Below are 19,985 nucleotides of genomic sequence, written 5' to 3'. Positions count from 1 at the left end.
TGTTCTTTCCCCAGTGTGGGGCGAAGGTTGAAGTGGAGATGGGAGACGTAGAAAGCTCCCTGCCAACGTCTCTAGCATCTTTACTTGCTGTCATGTGACCTTACGTGTACTCCTCCTGTGACGAGTGGACTACTACTTTTTGAGAGTTCCAAAAGTTCTAAGTCAATACTTGGTCCCCCTTTGACCAAGCACATTTTCTCACGGATGTCCCCTGTTCCCAAAGACTGAAAGGTCATTCCCTGAGGTCATGTGCTCAAAGCCTTCTGGCTGAGTCCAGGCTCTTTTAACCCCTGATTGCCATCTCTCCCCCTTTTTATCCCTCCCTCCAGGGTGGACCAGGTGGTGTCCTCTGAAAATGGTCAAGTTGACTACAGTTCTCTGGGGAGTTATGTATTAAGGCTGATGAACAGGAAACAGGAAATATTGATTACCATCGTCAAAGTTCTTCCAGTAGCACTCCCATTCATCAATCAGTACCCCACTGGGTTTTACCATTGGTCCTGTACAACAGAAAACTGGGTCCTGGCATCCACAAGTCTGCAAACCGAGTCCCCCAGTGCGGCCCGGCCTTGCCTCCAAGGTCCCTCTGGATCCAAGTGTCCTCTTCCATGGTCTGTCCAGTTCCCAGCCTCCCCTCAGGCCCGGCCAGTGCGGCTAAGGAGGGTGCAGACGCAGGCAGTGTCGATTCGAATCCATCTCCAGCCCACGCGGCCCTGGGCATCAGCGGTGAGCGCCCGCACATAGGACTGCTTGGCTTTACACTCGGACACCCAGTGTCGCCGGTCCACGCCCCTGCAGCCCGCGCCACCCCCTCCGGGGCTGCCTTCCCCAGCACCGTCAGCTTTACAACGCGTCTCGAAGAAGTACTGCCGCAGCGGGCCGCCCCCGGCTGCAGGCACCTCGCCCAGGACTTCCACCTCGCGCCCGCGCAGGTCTACAGCCGTCCGGCGGTCGGTCACCCAGCCGCTGACCGCGTCGCACACCGCTAGCTCGCCCCGGCGACTGGCCGGCGCCGTCTCGCTCACCCCACGGCGACTGCGGTTGGCCGGAGTGCCCACGGGTTCCCCAAATGCCCCGGCCTCCAAGAGGAAGAGGAGTGGGGGTCCCGCAGGAGCGCCCCGGGAGAGGGCAACTCGAGGGGATAGGAGGTCCCACTCTGGGGCTAAAAATGGGGGCAGTGGTGCGGGTGGGGGGCGGGGCTCCCCTGAGATGCTGGGGAGGAGGAAGAGGAGGAGAATGCGAAGGGAGTCTGAGGGCTGCGGGGGCATCTTGCGAACACCTGGAGGGAGAAAGGAGCGGGGCTGGGGTTAGAGAGGAATGCAGGAGCTTCAGGGCCTGCGCTTCAGAACCAGGACAGGGTAGAGGGCTTTGTTTTAGGGCAGTCTTTCCTAAAGTGGGCAATACTGCCTCCTGGGACCTGGGAGTCTGAGCCCCTGGTCTCCTTACTCCTTTAGATCCGGGAGTCAGGATTCTCCTGCCTCCTGCTTCCTCACACTAAGGGGTTCTACAAAATCAGATACTACACTTCATCCCTGGATTATTCTTACTGCTAAGGGAGCACTGTCTTCTTTTTTTTCACCCCCCTCCTCTGAAAAGAGGGTGGTCCAAATCAGTTTGGGAAGCTAAGTTGTAGAACTTTCTGGACCTTCTGTTGGGGGACTCTGGGGAATGTGCAGATTCTAGATAGATCCTCAATGATCGTTATTGTTAGTGATAATGAGGAGATGGTGGGTGGCAGTGCAGAGCTCCACTATTACCTGAAAGGTTCCCAAAACTCACTGCCATGAAGTCAACGCTGACTCACACCCTCCACCCCACCCTGTGGGGTTCCCAGACTGACACTGTTTACAGGAGTAGAAAGCCCAGTGTGTCTCCAGCAGAGCGGCTGGCGGTTTGGAACTGCCAACTAGGCATATCGCAGCCCAGCCGAGTAACCAGGACACCACTAGGGGCTGGATAGGAAGGTCTGGCAGTCTCCCCAAAACGTCATGCAGCCCTGTCTTAGTCGGAACTGATGGGGTGGCAACTGACCACCGCAGCCATGAAGGCGAACAAATGAGTACGTCTCAAAGAGGTGCGTGCAGGCAGTCAGGAAGTGGAAAATCCACTTGCTTGTCCTGCCTCTAGGACCCTGAGGAACCCCAAACCTAACAGCTTGGAGGAGGTGTAAGTATTTAAATTTAGGGGGAGACTCAAATCAAGGGTGGGGGGTAAGGGTGGGGACAGGGCGGGTAACTACACTTGCCCAGGGCAAGGCAAGACACACACCCCTCTCCGGAGGGGTGGGCAAAGGGAGAAGCTGGAGTGGGCATGGCTACTGCTGTTCCTCTATGGGCCCGGGTATCCTGGCGAGGGGTGTGTGAGAAGGGGGTGGTGGGGTGAGAAGAGTAGTGTAAGGTTACCAGACCTGTCAGCACCTCTTCGGACTTCGAGCTCCCGGGCTGGGGGCCCCCAGACTCCAGGGGGCCCCTGTGGGGGACACAGGTGGCCCCCTCCTCCCTGACATTTCAGGAGAGGGAGGGGGCAACCACCTAGAGAGAAAGAGGGAATAAGCAGGTGGGGGCAGGACTGAGACTGACACCTTGCCTTCCCCGGCTTTCGAACTCAGGACATGAGGTACCCCGAGCGGCACGCCCCTTTCCCAGAGGTCTTCTACAGGGCCCAGGTGATGGCTCCTGGCTGGACTGGGGAGCAGCTTGGCGGGGAAGGGAGAGGCAGGGTATGGAGGAGGCTGGAAAAGATTAGAACCTCCTCCCCGGCCCATTCATCTCCCAGACGCGCCGCGCCGGGGGCGGGGCGGGTCTGGACACTCGGTCCCGGAGGGCCCGAACTCCAGAAGGCCCTGGGTCCCCGAGGCAGCTTCCAGGAATGTTCCCCCACCACGGGACAGGCCAGGGCCCGCCCAAGATTTCTAGTGCACATACCTGGAGTGGTTGCTTGCTCTGGCGCAGAGGTGGGGGAAAGGGAGGGTGGGGTGCGCAGAGGCGCGGGTGTTGCCCCGACCGGGACTGGGAGGCCGGGGACCTGGGCTCCTTTCCTGAGGACCCAGGAGCCGGGGCACTCAGCCCCCGCCCCCATCAGACTCAGGAGTCCAGGCCCCCAGTCTCCTCTTCCTCCCTTAGACTCCGCGATCCAGGGCCCCCTGGTCCCTATCTCCCCCAAACTCAGGAATCTGGTCCCGGCTTGCTCTTGCTCAGACCCTGGAGTCCAGCCCCCAGGTGCCTCCTCCCTGGAGTCCCGGAGATTCAGGCCCCTAATTTCCCAGGTACTCAGATATGCTGCGCGCCCCCAGCTCCCTCTACCCCAAGACTACCCTCCCCGCTCCAGGTCCGGTGACCTGAGACCCCGCTAGGTGTGCTGGCTGGAGGTGTGGGACCCGTCCCTTCTGCCTCAGTTTCCTCCCCAAGCCCCGCCCCCGCCGGCCCCGCCCCCGCCCCTCCCTACCCGGGGGCAGGGCGACCCGGAGGTTGGCATCCCGCGGGCGGAGGCGGAGGCTCTTACCTGGGGCGCCCTCCTCGGCTTCCCCGCTGCCCCTGGCGCGGCTGCAGCGGCGGCGGCGGCTCCTCCTCCGGCTCCCAGTCTGCCTGGCCGCTGGGCCCGCCGGCTCGGCGCTGCTCGCGCTCGGGAGGGCCCGGGGCGGGGGCGGGGGCGGGGCGGGGGCGGGGCCCGGGGCGGACCTCTGTCCTGAGACCTAGGAGTCGGGGCGCCCGGCCCCTCCTCTCTCAAACCCGCGAGCCCGAGCCCGCTCCATCATCAGACATCGGAGCCTCAGCGAGCCCCGGCTAGGTTCTCCTGTACACCCTCAGTCCTGGGAGCCGGAGTCCACCTCTACCTTCAGGCTGGAGGGAGTCTGAGCCCCCTCGTCCCTCACACCTGGCCGTCCGATCCCATAGCCGCCGCCTCCTTTAGACCCGGGAATCAGGATTCCCCTGCCCTCTGCTTCCTCACACCGAGGAGAGGAATCCTGGTCACTGGCAAACTCTCTTCGCTCAGATCCAAGAGTCTGAGCCCCCTCCTCCCTTAGACCCTGGAGTCCTAGACCCTCCACCCTCAGCTCTGGGAGTCTCCCCCCCTCCTCCCTCCCCCAGCTCCCTGCGTCCTGGGAATCCTCCCAGGGAATCCCCTCCTCCCCAAGACCCAGGAGTTTGAGCCCCTAGACTCTTCCTCCTTCAGACCAGGGAAGCCCCCCTGCTCCCTCACACCCGTGGTCCCTGGCAACCCCCATCCCTGCGACCCAGGAAGGAGTCTGGCTGGCTGGCCCTCTCCTCCCTCCGGACCCCCGCAGTCTGGGCCCCCAGCCCCTTCCTCCCTCAAACAGAGCTGTCTGGGCACCCACCCTCCTCTTCCTTCAGGGAGAAGGGTCTGAGCCCCCAGCCCCTCCTCCCTGCAACCAGGAGTCAGCCCCCAGCCCCTCCTCCATCAGATCCCAGGGTCTGGGCTCCCAGATTCCTTGGTCTTCTTTTGCCAATTTCGTGTCAATCCTGGGGCAGATTCCCACCCTCTGCTCCCATCCCCACTTTCCCAGGAGCTTCATGCCAGACATTAACCAGCTGGACCTGGGGCAGTGATAAGACCCGAGGGCCTGGGGGGCAGCGAATGTAGGGGGATTCCCACAGGGTCTTCTCCCCTGGAATTTCCTGGGTGGGGACAGGGGAGAGGGTTTGCCCAGAGATCAGGCCAGAGGGATTCCAGGTAGTCTAGAGGGCAGTGCGGGGCGGAGCCCTGTGTGAGGAATGGAAGGGCTTTCAGAGAGACAGACTGCACAGTGACTGATGACAGGAGCACGGGGTGGGGGGGTAATGGGGGTGCGCCAAGGAGGACACATGACAAAGAGAAGAACAGGGATCCAGAGAAAAGGGGACCCAGAAACAGAGGGGGACAGAGACCCAGAAAGAGAGGGAGAGGGGGACAGAGACCCAGAGAGAGAGGGGGACAGAGACCCAGAGAGAGAGGGGGACAGAGACCCAGAGAGAGAGGGGGACAGAGACCCAGAGAGAGAGAGGGGGCAGAGACCCAGAGAGAGGGGGACAGAGACCCAGAGAGAGGGGGGCAGAGACCCAGAGAGAGGGAGGTAGAGACCCAGAGAGAGGGAGGTAGAGACCCAGAGAGAGGGAGGTAGAGACCCAGAGAGAGGGGGGCAGAGACCCAGAGAGAGGGAGGTAGAGACCCAGAGAGAGGGGGGCAGAGACCAGAGAGAGAGGGGGACAGAGACCCAGAGAGAGGGAGGTAGAGACCCAGAGAGAGGGGGACAGAGACCCAGAGAGAGGGGGGAACAGAGACCCAGAGACAGAGGGGGGCAGAGACCCAGAGAGAGGGGAGACAGAGACCCAGAGAGAGAATAGAGACCCAGAGAGAGGTGGGGGGAGAGACCCAGAGAGAGAGGGGGGCAGAGACCCAGAGAGAGAGGGGGACAGAGACCCAGAGAGAGGGGGGGGACAGAGACCCAGAGAGAGAGGGGGGGACAGAGACCCAGAGAGAGAATAGAGACCCAGAGAGAGAGGGGGGCAGAGACCCAGAGAGAGGGGGGGGACAGAGACACTGAAAGGGGAAGACAGACCCAGAGAGAGGGAGAGGGACAGAGAGCCAGGGAAAGAGGCGAAAGAGACCTAGCTGCGGAAGACCTGAGGGGGACAGAGACACAGAGAGAGGGAGACAGAGATCCAAGGAGGGAGCGTGAGCTTCCCAGAAAGGCCGAGCTGGAGCTGTGGGGAGGACCCAGGGCAATGCACACCACAGGCTGGTCACCGTGTCACACCTCCACCCCAGGACTCCCCTCCCCTCCCCCTGAGCTATTTTCAGGAGGAAAGCTGACACCCACCTTGGGGGGTCACCCCATACCCCTCCCCCACCCTAAATATAGCAATGGCAAGGTGGTAGGAAGGGTGTCCCCGGGTTAGGGTGTTCCCTCTCCACCCCCCACCCCCCAGCCAAGAGGTGACAGCAGTTGTTTATTGGGCTGGGGGAGGAGTGCTGTGGCAGTCTTTCCTGTCTACTTGGGTCACCTCCGTGACCTCGATGCCCTCTCTCCCTGTTCCACCTGCTACCAGGCAGGCTCTGCTTAAAGTGAAAGGCTGGCTTATCCAGAAAGAGGAACAGAAATCATGGGAGGGTCTCCTCTAGTCACTCCTCCACCCGGGGTCTCCATCCCCTTTCTCAGGGGCCCTGTCCTGTCCCCAGAGACCCTCTCTTTGGGTCTTTATCTCTGAGTCTCTGCTCCCCCTCCTGGATCTGTGTCCACCTGCTGGTTCTCTGTCCCCCTTCCTCAATTTGGGTCTCTTGCCTTCCATCTCTTGAGTCTCTGTCCTTACCTTTAGATCTCTGTTCCCTTTCTCTTCCCCCCTCCTCTCTGCATCTATGTCCCCATTACCTGAGTGTCTGTCCCCCCTGCATCTCTGTGCCCTGAGTCTCTGTCCCCGTGTCTATCCCAAGTTTCTGTCCCACGCTCTCTGCATCTCTGGCCCCACCTGTCTGTCCCCCTCTCTCTGTGTCTGTGTCCTGAGTCTCTGTCCCCCTCTCTGCATCTGTCCCCCCCTCAGTCTCTGTCACCCTTTCTGTCTCTGTCCATCCCTTCTGCATCTGTGTCCTGAGTCTGTCCCCCTCTCTGCATCTCTGTGTCCTCTGAGTCTCTGTCCCCCTCTCTGCATCTCTGTGTCCTGAGTCTCTGTCCCCGTGTCCTCTGAGTCTTTGTTCACTTCTCTCTGCATCTCTGTGTCTTGAGTCCGTCCCCCTCTCTCTGCCTCTCTTTGTCCTCTGAGTCTCTGTCCACCTCTCTCTGCATCTGTGTCCTCTGAGTCTGTCCCCCTCTCTCTGCATCTGTGTCCTCTGAGTCTCTGTCCCCCTCTCTGCATCTCTGTGTCCTCTGACTCTGTTCCCCTCTCTCTGCATCTCTGTGTCCTCTGAGCCTGTCCCCCTCTCTACATCTCTGTGTCCTCTGAGTCTCTGTCCCCCTTTTGCTCCCCTTGAAGCATTGTCTTCTCTGCAGCTTCCAGACTCTGCATCATCTCCACCCACTGTGATCCCTGTTCTGGAGTCTGCACACTATGTCTCTGCTTGTCCCTGCCCGTCAGGGACTCTGAATCCTTTCTCGTCTCTTGACGTGACTTCTTGGCTATTGAAGCAAGAAGTGGTCATCTAACTCACTGTCGTCCACTCAGTTCCGACTCACAGCGGCCCTACAGGGCAGGGTCGAACTGCCCCTTTGAGTTTCCGAGACTGGATCTCTTTATAGGAGTAGAAAGTCCAGTCTTTTTCCTGTGGGGCGGCTGGTGGATTTGAAGTGCAGACCTTGTGGGGAGCAGCCCACTGCACAACCACTTTGTGCAGTATAATTCATGCCTTTCCCCAACTTTTCCCACTAGCTCTATCTTCCCCTCGCGATTGGGGGTTAAAATGGTTGGAAAAAGAAAGAAAAAAAACAAACGAAAAAAGAATGGTTGATTAAATCAGTCATTTCCAAACAAAATTTCTTAGTTGCGATGTAAGTTGCCAAGAACTGGTAAGGAGGCAACTTCCTTCCACACCAGGTCTCCCCTGACCCCACCATGCCTCTAAATAAGATGTCATTTGACCCCACCAAACATTTATTCTTCAAGGAAGGGAGAAGAGTATGGGAGCTGTAGCTAAAAACACCACCACCACTCTGCCAACCACCGGATGCCTTTAATAAATGAACACAGTCCTTGCTGAGGCTGGGATGCAGGAGGCCCTAGGTGTATTGGCGAGACAACCGTCACCAGTCACCACCGTCGCTGTCATCCTCGGCATGCCCTTTGGGAGCTCTGAAAAAAACATGGCTTCGTGTCCTTGGCTAGCACCCTGCTTTCTCAGTCCCAGGGTCCTGGTTTTGCAAGGCATGAGGCTGCTGAATTGAGAAGGAGTGGGTGTTCCTGGTGGATGATGGCGGCACCGGGCACGCGGAGGCAGGTTGCCTGTCACAGGTCCTGGCCCCCCTCGACTTTCTCGGTGACCTTGGGGAGCCTCTGCTTTCCTGGAGGGAGGGGGGAGCTGATGGCTCCCTTGAAGCTCTGGCTAATTCTGTAGCTGCTGTGTCTCTCTTGGGCTCAGGAGTGTTGACCTTTTTCGGTCTATATTTCATGTGGGTCTCTTTCTCTGGGCCTTTTTGGTCTCGGTTAGTGTACCTAACTCTGGGTGCACTGACACTCACCCTCTGGGTCTCTCCCCACCCCCACACACTAGGTCTCCTCTCTCTCTCTCTCTTTCTGGATCCTCCTTCTCCCTAGGTCTCTGTCCCCCTCTCTCTCTGGGTCTCTGTCTTCCTCTCCTTGTCTTTGTGGCTCCCTGCCCCTGCTCTGGGTTTTGGTGCTTCTGTGGCATCTGGACAGAGTACTAATGTGTTCTCTCTGCTCCCTCTCCCCTTTTCCTCCCTTCTCCATGCCTGAGAGCAAAGTGCAGAGAAGGACAGATGGAGAAGGGGCAAAAGCAAGCAGGCGTAGGTGAGTAAAAGATGTGTCTGTGCCTCCCTAGTTCACTGAGCCCCCTCACAACGAACCACCAACTTCTCAGACACCAAAGCCAACCCTGCTTCCTTAAACACTGCTCAAGACAGTTGGGACATCTTCCCAGGGCCCAGAACACCATGCCTACTCCCTGTTCCATAACTGCTTGCTTTCAGTACCCCTAAGCCCCAAACAGCCCAATACAGCCCTCCAGGGCTCCCACATACACTGTAACTCTACCTAGCATCCCTCTGGGACTCACACAAGGAGGCAATTCAATGGGATTCAACTCAGTCATCCGACCCAGCAGGACCGGCCCGACAAAGACTCCTGTGGTCTCGCAGCTTCACGCAGCATCTCGTGAAGGAGGCCCTGCAGGCCTTCCAGCCACCCATGTCTACAAGACTCCACCCAAGAGAACCCTAAGAGACTCGTGAGGACACACCTGCCAACCCCACTTAGTCCAGGATGATCTGGCAAGTGGCTGCCCTGTCACTTGCCTCTTCCTGTGTTGTCCTGTCTTCTCAGAGCCCGAGGAGCATCACAGAGCCACACAAGGCCCAACACATCGTCCACCCAACTCAACAACGCCATGCACGACCCGCTATCAGTCCCAATGGTGCCATATGGGTGGCCAGCTAAGATGGCCCTAGGGGCTCACAAAACCACAGCATCCTGCACAGTGCAGTTTAATAAGACTCACTTAGACGCACAAGTAAAGCCAACCTAGGAGACCCATGCCACCATATGATGATGACCACAGGTATCTCAGATCAGCCCCATAAGCCTTGCCTAACCCGGTGAAATACAAAGCATTGAGCCCCACTGGGCAGTGGTGTCAAGCCTCAGCTCAACACCACCTGTTGTCATGTGTTGTCACTTCCAGGTGCTCCCCTTGAGGACGACCAACTGCACACTCAAGACCCAAGCACAATCTGGGTGCCCCCCTTCCTGCTCGACACCAACCTAACCTAGTTCTTCCTAAGCCCGACCTGCCTGCTGGCTTTTCCCTGGTCTCCTTCCTCCCTCCCTTTAAGAGGAGTGAGATCCTGCAGACCTCAACTCTCCCCCTCTCCCACCTCCCACCCTTCACACTTCAGTGACCAGGTGTTTCCCCGGAGGGGACCAGAGTGGAGGTGGCAGCTCAGGCACCTCTCCATCCACCAACCCGCCATTGATCTTGCCCTCTAGGGTGCCACAGGGCTGTGTGTCCACATGGCTGTACATGCCTTCCTCTTCGCCCTCTGTCTCCCTGTGGTAAAAGTAGCTGAAGTTGGAGACAATGACAGGCACGGGCAGGGAAATGGTTAGCACGCCAGCGATGGCGCACAGGGAGCCCACGATCTTGCCGCCCACGGTGACGGGCGCCATGTCTCCATAGCCGACGGTGGTCATGGTGACCACTGCCCACCAGAAGGACTCGGGGATGCTGGTGAAATAGGTGTCCGGCCGGTCGACCTCGGCAAAGTAGACAGCGCTGGAGAAGAGGACCACCCCAATGAAGAGGAAGAAGATGAGGAGGCCTAACTCTCGCATGGAGGCCCGTAGAGTCTGCCCCAAGATCTGCAGGCCCTTGGAGTGGCGGGAAAGCTTGAAGATGCGGAAGACGCGCACCAAGCGGATGACTCGCAGGATGGCCAGCGACATGGCCGGCTGGGCGACCCCTCGCTGCCGGGCCAGCTCTGTGCCCAGTGCCACAAAGTAAGGCAAGATGGCCACAAAATCGATGAGGTTCATCACGTTCTTGAAGAAGATCGCCTTGCTCGGGCAGGCCACCAGGCGCACCAGCAGCTCGAAGGAGAACCAACAGATACACAGTGTCTCCACGACAAAGAAGGGATCGTCGAAAGGTGTCCGAGGCGGGGGTACAGGCACTGGGCTGGAGCCGTTGAGACGAGCAGGAAACTGCAGAGGGGGGGCGGGAGGAGGAGAGAGGAGTTCAGGAAAGACCCGGCCAGGGCTGGCCCCCTACACTGGGATATTCCTATTGGATGCCAGCGTCTCCGACTGCGTTTCTAGGGACCAGTCAACAGCTTCTGCTTCGAGGACTTCAGACAATCCTATGGCCTAGATGCCACTCCAGGACCTGGGAGGGGAATCCACGTCAGATTTTACCTGGTGTGGCTGGGAAGGTTCCCTTCCAGGAAGCCCGAATGAATGAGGCTACTCCACACCTCTTCCAAAGCCCCGCCCCAGCACCGAATTTCTCGGGGGTGGGGGGCTGAGTCCTGGCCCAGCCTCATCCTGGTGCCCTGCCTTTCCTGCCCCTTCCCAGCCCATATTATAAGGATGAAAGACTCTGTAGGCCATGCCTTAGAACCGCCTCTCATAACCCTGAACTGATGCTCCTTTGAAATCCATGTCTCCTGTCTCATCCCTCTGCCTCAAGCTCCCTCGTGGCAGGAAGCTCACCAGCAGACTATCCTTCCCAATTGGTCAATGGGTCGCTGCCAGCCCCACAGATCCCCATTGGCAGGCCCTTCTTCGCTCCCCAAGTTCAAGTCCTTCCAAGTTTTTGTCCACCTGCTCTGCAGCGAACCTGCACCTAAGCCCCGCCCCCTGTAGCTTTGTTTCTCACCTACCTCAACCCCGCTTCCTGATAGGTCAGATCCTCCTCCTCCTCCTCCTCCTCCTCCTTGCATCTCCAGGTTAATCCCCTTCTGCTCTACCTTCCCTGCCCCCTCTCCAGCTTTCAGATGCCAAGACCCTTTTCCAAGGCCTGTCCCTGGATTGCCCACTTCTGGAAAACCCTCTGCGTGGCCACGTGATGGGCCCCTTCTGCCCCGCCCACCTCCCCCTCCCTGTCTCGCTTGAGGATTGGTCAGGTATTCCCGCCACCCCACCCTCGGACTCCGCCCAGCTCCTTGCGGGCCCCGCCCCAGATCGCCCCGCCCACATACCCTCCCTGTCTCGTTTGAGGATTGGTCAGGTCTTCCCGCCACCCCACCCTTGAACTCCGCCCAGCTCTTGCAGGCCCCGCCCCAGATCGCCCCGCCCACCTCCCACCTCTGTCTCGCTTGAGGATTGGTCAGGGCCTCCCGCCACTCCGCCCTTGGACTCCGCCCAGCTCCTTGCAGGCCCCGCCCCTCACCGGGCCGGCTGAGGCGAGCCCCGGGTCGTCGTCACGGTCGTCGCGGAAGTCCGGCAGCGTCTCGAGGCAGAAGACGACGATGGAAACGAGGATGACGAGCACGGAGACGACGGCCAGCACGCGCGCGGCCTGCGAGCTCTCGGGGAACTCGAAGAGCAGCCAGAGCTGGCGCGCGAAGGCGCGGCGGGGCAGGGGCCGCTCGGGCGGCGCGGCGCAGCCCTCGTCCTCGCGCAGGCGCGCCAGCGCCGCGGCGCCCAGCCCGTAGAAGGCCACCTCCTCCAGGAAGACGTCGAGCGGCACGTGCGCCGGCCGCCGCAGCCGCCCGCCCGACTGGTAGTAGTAGAGCACGGCGTCGAAGCTGCCCCGGTGGCGGTCAAAGAAGTACTCGCGGCGCGCGCCGTCGTAGAAGCGGCCGCGGCGCGCGGGGTCGCCCAGCAGCGTGTCCGGGAAGCGGCCCAGCGTGCGCGCGCGCGTCTCGAAGCGCAGCCCCGCCACGTTGAGCACCAGCCGCTCGCAGCAGCCGCACGGCGGCGGCGGGCAGCCCGGCTCCATGGCGCGCGCAGCCCCAGCGACCCGTGGACGGACGTGTGGCCCAGACACCCGGCCCGGCCCCGCCGCGGCCGCCGCCCCAGCCCGGTGTCCGGTGTCCGAGCGTAAAAATAGCCCGGCCGGCCGCCTGGCCCGCCAGGGCGCCGGGGAGGGGGCGCCGTGACCCCGCGGGGCAGAGGGCGCCCGGGCGCCCCCTACCGGGCCGCTGCACGCGGGCGCCCGCTCGCCCCGGCCAGCGGCCCTGGGCTCCAGCCCCTGGGCGGTTCTCCGTGTGTCTTGTCCCTTGGCGTCTCGAGGAGCATCCGAGTCCCATTGCATGACCCACCCATTTCCCCCTTTCGCACTGTGTCTCTCTGCATCTCCATCTAGGCCTCCCCTTTATCGTAGACTCGTGTTGCTTTGCCCCTCTCTGCGTTTCCATGTCTCTGTCTCCCTAGAGGTCTCTGGAGCCCTGAATTATCTCTTTGTCTCCGTTGGCCTCCAGCTGTTTCGCTCATCTCTGACTCTTCATGATCTCTCTGGTTCACGGGGGTCTCCCCCTCCCCCCGCCCCTTTTAGCTCTGAATTACTGCGGACTTTGGTCTTCTAGCCTCTGTTGGTCTTGGGTGTTGGGGTCAGATTCCCAATCAGTATCTGATTATTACTCCAGGTGCATGTGGGGGGTAGGGTGAGGGGAGCCTTCTCTATCTCTCTGAATATCGTCTTGGTCTCTGCCTTATATTTCCCACCACACCGGCTCTTATTGAAAGGGCAGCGACTGCTGTGGTGGCTGTCCATTCAGGGCATCTGGACATGCACCGCCCTGTGTCCTGTCTCTGGGGTGGGGTGGTAGTGGTCTCCAACTAGTGACACTTTCAGACCTTCCAGGGACTCGGTGCGTGCGAGAGGAAGCCAGGCCTCTCAGGAAGTGAGCCGTGGAAACACCACAGGGTCACTCGTAGGGACCGAAGGGCAGACAGACGATGGCCTTCCAGCCACGGGTATCTGGTGACATCGCATGCATAAAAATAGCCAGATCTGTGGAGCTAGGGGCAGGGGGGTGGGCGGGGACATGGCAAAGTGGGACGTGCTTATCCAGGGCTTCTGGGCTACCAGAAAGGGTGCCCTGCATGCCCTCTGCTGGCTGAATGGCGAAACATGGCCATGAGTCTGTTCTGGCTCATAGCAACCCTATAGGGCAGAGTAGAACTACCCTGTGGGTTTCTGAGGCTGGGAGTCTTTCCAGGAGCAGAATGGAGTAGCTGATGATCTTGATATGCTGGCCTTGTGCTTAGCTCAGCTCAACCCACTACACCTCCCAGGCTCAAAACTCACCTTCCTAGAGTCAATGTGAACTCAGCCACCCTTTAGGACAGGGTAGAACTTCCCCTTTGAGTTTCCGAGACTAACCTTTTATGGAAGTAGAAAGCGTTGTCTTTCTCCAGTGGAGCAGCTGGTGGTTTCAAACTGCTGACCTTATGGATCACAGCCAGTCTCCACTTAAGTTTTCTGCTTAAGGCTCCTCCTGACTCCTACAGCTACAGGAGCTGACGAACAGGAAGCAGGAGGACGACAGGCTGGTGGATACTGAACTGAATGGATCCAAGCTCCATGGTGTACTGATGGCTCCTGGGATTGGCAGGAGATAGGAATTAGTTCAAGTTTATTGTGCCAACCTGGCTGATAAACACATGTGGGGCTAATTGAAAATTGGAGCGATAAATAGCTCAGTGAGTCTCACCTTTCTAGTTCTCAGGTCTCTTGCTTTCTGATGGTTGGACCAGGGTGCAGCTGCCTTAGCCAGTTCCCTGCTTCAGCTGGCAAGGCTCACTTCCTGCAAAAAGTCCCTGAGAAGCCACAAGGACCTATCCGATGCAGCCCTGGGTGCCGGAGGAGCCATGTGGAGATCCCTGCCATGGCTAAGATGCTTACACATTCACTGATTCGGCTTTCTTCCTGCAGTCAGCATCATTGCGTGTCTTTTGTGAGATTGAGGAGGACTTTGTGGATTGGTTTCAGACATATGGGCTAATGTTGGAATTGTGGGCTTGGACAGCACTGGGTTGTGGTTTTCTTGATGTGCACATACCCTTTATATAAAACTCTCTTTTATACATATGGGTTTCTGTGGATTTGTTTCTGTAATGTACCCAGACTAAAACAAGCTAGAACAGGGATATGACAAACCAGATGCAGGATCTGGATCCAGCAGTGGACGTCAGCTCGCTTCCACATTGTCAGTTTCTCCAGCCTGAATGAAACCTCCCTCAATTGTACCAAGGTAGCCAATCGATTAAGGAAGTCTGTCCCACCTACTACGGAACCTAGTGGCTTAGTAGTTAACAGATTTGGTTTGCTAACGGCAAGGTCAGCAGTTTGAAGCCCCCGCCCCTACCCCCATGACTCCTCGGAAGAAAGATGGGACTTTCTACTCCCATAAAGAGGTACAATATGGGAAACCCACAGGGACAGTTCTACCCTGCCCTATAGGGTTGCTATGAGTTGGCATCGACTGGATGGAAAGTGAATTGGTTTTTCTATTCTTCCCACCACTGCTTGGCAGCTTCGCAGAAGGTCTCATCTTGGAGATCATGAAGTTGGTGATAACTCAGTCAATCATATCATGAGCGAACCCGGGGCCATCCAAGTTGACTTAAAACCTAACAATCCTAATCAGAAAAGAGCCCAGGTGGCAAAGTGGATACACATTAGCCTGCACTAACTGCAAAGTCAGCAGTTCGAAACCACCAGCCTCTCTTTGGGAGAAAGATGAGGCTTTCTACTCCCATAAAGAGTTTGTCTCTGAGACTCAAAGGGCCAGTTCTGCCCTGTCCTATGGGGTCACTATGAATCATAAGCATGGTTTGGGGTATCACAATTCGACAGATTCCTACAGTGACTGCACGAATGGGCTCAAACATCAAGACGATGGCACAGGGCTAAGCAGTATTTCATTCTGTGGTTTGTAAGGGCAACTAAGAGTGGGGGTCGACCTGATAGTACCTCACAGGTATTGGACTCTGTGGGTCATAACCAACACTAGATCGCTCCAGAACAGTCCATTGCCCTCAGGAAGAACATGAACACAGATCACCTGGTGGTTGTAACAAACAAGGGACCAATAGGTGACAGGATAAACAGAAAAGATTGAAGTTGTCAAGGACCGCATCTTACCTGGGTCTGCAATCAATGCTCATGGAAGCAATGTCAAGATCAAGTGTGGGAGGGAGCATAGAACTTATGTGTATACAACTCTAAAAAATGTTTTAGGGCCAGGAAAAATGAGCTGATGTTAAGGGCTCAAGTAGAAAGCAAATGTTTTGAGAATGATGAGGGCAACAAATGTACAAATGTGCTTGACACGATGTATGTATGGATTGTAAGAATTGTAGCCAACAAAGGATCCTTGAACTAACTACAAGCTTTTCTTTCTTGTTGTGTTTTGTTGTATATTGCTGCTTGGTTTTGCTCTGTCTTGTTTTTGTGCATGTTATTATCTCCGCAGGTCTGTCTAAATAAGACAGGTTGGATGAACAATCCAGAGGAAAAACAACAGGACCGACAGTTCCATGGGGAAATGGGATCGGGGGAGGTGGGGAGTAAGGAAGTGGTGTTAACAAACTCAGGGACAAGGGAACAATAAGTGATCCAAATTGGTGATGAGGTGGGTGTGAGAGGCCTGGTAGGACATGATCAAGGGTAATGTAATGAAGAGGTATTGCTGAAACCCAGGTGGGGACAGAGCATGATAATGGGACAGGAGGAAAGTCAAGGGAAATAGAGGAAAGAGCTGGGAGGCAAAGAGCATTTATAGAGGTCTAGACAAAGACATGTACATATGCAAATATATATATGAGGATGGGGAAATAGATCTATGTGCCTATATTTATAGATTTAGTATTAAGGTGGTGGAAGGACATTGAGCCTCCACACAAGCACTCCCTCAATGCAGGAATACTTTCTTCTATTAAATTGGCATTCTGTGATGCTCACTCTCCTGACACAACCGCTGAAGACAAAGAGGGTGAATAAGCAAATGTGGTGAAGTAAGCTGATGATACTTGGCTTTCAAAAGATATAGCGTCTGGGGTCTTAAAGGCTTGAAGATAAACAAGCGGCCATTTAGTTCAGAAGCAACAAAGCCCACATGGAAGAACACACCAGCCTGTGTGATCACGAGGTGTCGAAGGGATCAGGTATAAGGCATCATCAGAACGAAAAAAAATCTTACCATAGTGAATGAAGGGGGAAGTACAAAGTGGAGACCCAAAGCCCATTTGTCAGCCTCTGGAGAGCCCTTTGCAGAGAGGTCTAGGGGAGGAGATGAGTCAGTCAGGGTGTGATGTAGCACTGATGAAGAATACAGCATTCCTCTAGTTCCTAAATGCTTCCTCCCCCACCCCACCACTATCATGATCCGAATTCTACCTTGCAAGTCTGGCTAGAACAGAGGATGTACACTGGTGTAGATGCGAGCTTCAGGCACAGGGAATCGAGGGTGGATGATACCTTCAGGACCAGGGGTGTGAGTGGCAATACTGGGAGGGTAGAGGGAGAGTAGGTTGGAAAGGGAACCGATTACAGGGATCTGCATGTGACCTCCTCCCTGGGGGATGGACAACAGACAAGGGGGTGAAGGGAGATGTCGGACAGGGCAGGATGTGACAAAATGATTTATAAATTATCAAGGGCTCATGAGGGAGGGGGAAAAAAGAGGACCCGATGCCCAGGGTTTAAGTGGAGAGCAAATGCTTTGAAAATGATGAGGGCAATGTATGTACAGATGTGATTTACACAATTGATGTATGGATGGATTGTGATAAGAGTTGTATGAGCCCCTAATAAAACGTTAAAAAAATTGTATGAGTCCCCAATTAAATGATTAAAAAAAATAAGTGATCTAAAAAAAAGTGATTTAACCATAGAAGTGTGTGATATGTGATTACTATATTAAGAAAATGACAGTACTTCAAAAAACTTGACCAACCATAGGTGAAGGAGAGTTGTTGAGTTTATGTTACTGTGGTGGATGGTACCTACACCCCCAAAGAAAAACAATAACGGAATGTTTTCCAAAGTTATGTATTTAAGTTTTTTTTGACAAAACAACCTTATCATCTTCAAAGTGTTCTCTAATACAGTTGTCAAATCTACGAATTTTTCAAATTCATCTGTTTGGATGGCTGACAGCACCTCCATTGTTTTTTTTTTCTACACTTCTTTTACGTTGTCAAAGTGCTGTCTGTAGGAAACAGAACTGGGAAGAGAGTGTCTGAGGACACTCAGCGCTATACGTGAAGGGGCCTGGGAGGCCCGGGCTGCTGTGGGGGAGACCTTCATGTTAGCAAGTCTGAGATGTGTTCCAGTCACATTCTCATAAGAAAAAGTCATTTCCCTCAACGTCCCCCCTGATGCCAATTTTAAGGTGCTGTTTGCAAACACTATACTCTTGAAGGTCAACTGCTTGAAGGCTATCTGACTAATGGTTATCTGCCATTGAAAGCAATCAGACCATCCAACCCTAAGTACCACCACTACCTTCTAATAAAGATCATGGATTGTACCCCTGGAGAAGAGCTCGAAGACATCTGAGGCTAATGCAACTTAGGAACGAGCATGGTTAGCTGCCATCTGGACCCTAGAACCTGCCTATCTTAGATGTTACATATGTACCTTCATGTCACATGTATGCCTCACATGTATGCCCCTGCCTACTGTGTGTATGCCCCTAGCTCAATCCCCTTGTGTTCCATGCACCCCTCTAGTACAACCCCTTCCTGTTAGGTATATGCTTCCTGGGGCTTGCATGACTGAGGTTACATCAGCTGGTGAGAGAATACATTATATGCTCTCTGCTCTGACCTGCTCCTGAGGTGGTGGCGGAGGTGAGCCCTTACATCTCTTGTCTTGTGTTGCCTTAATTTACCCTTCAGTTATACAACCGCCCCCTTGGACACATTTGGTTGTAGAGGTTGGTCCCTCACAGCTGTCCTTTCATGTTCCTCTTCAACCTCAGAAAAGAGAGTTGCACGGAGCGAGGTCAGGTGGGTAAGCTGCGGGGGGCAAGAGAGGCATGCTGTTTTTTTTGTCAAAAACTGGCGCACTGAGATGGCCGCGTGAGCAGGTGTGTGCTCATATCAAAATCAGTCCCCTGTCTGCCACAAATCAGACCTCCCCCCTCCCCCTTAAACCATTGTTTATCGGCAGTGAGCTGGCAAGGGTCATGGAGTTAGCATACACAGACAACACCGCACACCACGGTCACAAGGGCGGTGAGAGAGAGAGGAAAGCGTGGCCTGGAGCCCAGGGGCGCCCTCCCATCAAGAGGTGGGCCTGGGAGGGGATGGGGGCCTGGAGTGTTGAGGGGGCAGCCTCCACCACCTCCATTTTGTGGGCATGGATAGAGACAGACGAAGAGGGACTCGCTGGTTGCGGCCCCAGCCTGAGCACTTGGGAGTGTACTTCCCTTGGCAGGCGAGGCTGTTGGCCAGGCTCACTCGATGGCCTTCTCCTGGGCCGCCTTTGTGTTCTCCTTCCTGCCACCCCAGGCCTTCAGGGCAGAGGCCTGCAAGGCTCGCCCGCAGGAGAAGGTCAGGGCCCATGGCTTCAGCAGGAGGCATTTATTGATGGCATTGAGGTTGATGGACGCCTCCTCCTCACTCTGGCCTCCGGACAGGAAGGTGACCCTGGTAACATCAGGGGGCATAGTTGCCATGGCAATCTCCTCATGGGAAAACTGCAGTCATGGCCAGTGGGGCGGGGGGGGGGGGGTGTTTGACCATATTAGGCTTCAGCAAGGTGCCTTCCAGGTAGATGTTGTGGTCACTCAAGGCCTTGTAGACAGCAGCCAGCACCTTCTCAGTGACATAATGGCAGTGCTTCAGGTCATGGTCACCATCGGGGAGGATCTTGGGCTCCACAATGGGCACAATGCCATTCTACTGGCAGATGCTGGCATAACAGTCCAGCATGTTGGCATTTTTCATGATGGCGAGGGCTGAAGGGCTATGTTCTCCAATCTTCAGCACACAGCACCACTCGGCAAAGTCAGCGCCATCTTTCTTGTACTGGGCACAGCGCTCAAGACAGCCCAGCCCGTCCAGCCCTTGGGTGGTGGTCTTGCCGCTCGTTCCTGCCAGAGGCACCACACCCTGTCGACCTTGATGCCCACGGTCCCGCCCTTGATTTGATAACTTGGGGGAAGGGGCGTCCATCATCCACCTTCTGGTAGAGAGGCTCATGGAAGAGGATGACGCCCCAATGCAGGGGTTCACCCGGTCATCAGCAGCAGCTGGCAGTAGAAGCAGCGATTCTCTTCAGCGTTCTTGGTCCCAATGGATGGCAGCCACTTGGCAATGCTTCCGGTGGACTCATCTGCAGCCAGGATGCCATTGCCTGGAGCCACAATGCGATGGGCAATGTCCGACAGCTCCTTCTGCTCTGGGGTGAGTGCTGGGTATGGATAGGGCATGTTGGCCAGTTCCTTCCTGGAGGCTGAAGGAGCGGCAGCCGGTGAAACCAGCAGCGAGTGAGTCAAATCGGACCCTGTTTTGTCGCACACAGTTACGCAATCTTTCCAGAACCTCTAAATAGAAAGCTTGATGAACAGTCTGACCTGGTGGAACAAACTCCAGATGCACTTCGAGTCTCCATATTCGTCCTTTTGGGAAGCTGACGGACGTACAGACAAGGTTTGTCATCAATCGACAGTTCACCTTTTCTGAAATGAGAAAACCACTTGTACGCTTGAGTTTTGTTTTCCCCTAGCACTGTCCTTGTAAGCTGTGCTCAACATCAGAACAGTTGCTGCAGCATTTCTCCAAGAAGGAAACAGTGTCACAGCTGATGCTGTTCTCTTAAATCGGCCATCACAAAAAACGAGGTTTGAGTGAAACTGCTTTTATTACAAG

At 56.1% G+C, this 19,985-nt stretch overlaps 2 protein-coding genes and 1 pseudogene across 2 annotated transcripts; all 3 read right to left on the bottom strand.

Moving 5' to 3' along the window:
• Nucleotides 1-388: 388 nt before the first annotated feature.
• Nucleotides 389-3,615, bottom strand: NTF4 (neurotrophin 4). Its single transcript, XM_075537074.1, has 3 exons — nucleotides 3,502-3,615; nucleotides 2,408-2,531; nucleotides 389-1,279 (listed from the first exon to the last, which is right to left on the bottom strand). The coding sequence occupies exon 3, from the start codon at nucleotides 1,266-1,268 to the stop codon at nucleotides 636-638; it is 633 nt and encodes a 210-aa protein (XP_075393189.1). The 5' UTR covers nucleotides 1,269-1,279; nucleotides 2,408-2,531; nucleotides 3,502-3,615; the 3' UTR covers nucleotides 389-635.
• Nucleotides 3,616-9,545: 5,930 nt separating this feature from the next.
• On the bottom strand, nucleotides 9,546-12,138 carry KCNA7 (potassium voltage-gated channel subfamily A member 7). The gene is made up of 2 exons (XM_075536990.1): nucleotides 11,548-12,138; nucleotides 9,546-10,361 (listed from the first exon to the last, which is right to left on the bottom strand). Exons 1-2 carry the CDS (start codon nucleotides 12,097-12,099, stop codon nucleotides 9,546-9,548), a joined length of 1,368 nt encoding a protein of 455 aa, XP_075393105.1. The 5' UTR covers nucleotides 12,100-12,138.
• Nucleotides 12,139-18,304: 6,166 nt separating this feature from the next.
• Nucleotides 18,305-19,546, bottom strand: LOC142432681 (fructose-bisphosphate aldolase A pseudogene; annotated as a pseudogene).
• Between the last annotated feature and the right edge of the window lie 439 nt (nucleotides 19,547-19,985).

This window comes from Tenrec ecaudatus, chromosome 18 (genome assembly GCF_050624435.1).
Source record: "Tenrec ecaudatus isolate mTenEca1 chromosome 18, mTenEca1.hap1, whole genome shotgun sequence".
Taxonomy (NCBI): Eukaryota; Metazoa; Chordata; class Mammalia; order Afrosoricida; family Tenrecidae; genus Tenrec; species Tenrec ecaudatus.
Note: the sequence above shows the minus strand (reverse complement) of the source record. Positions and strands in the feature narration are given on the sequence as shown.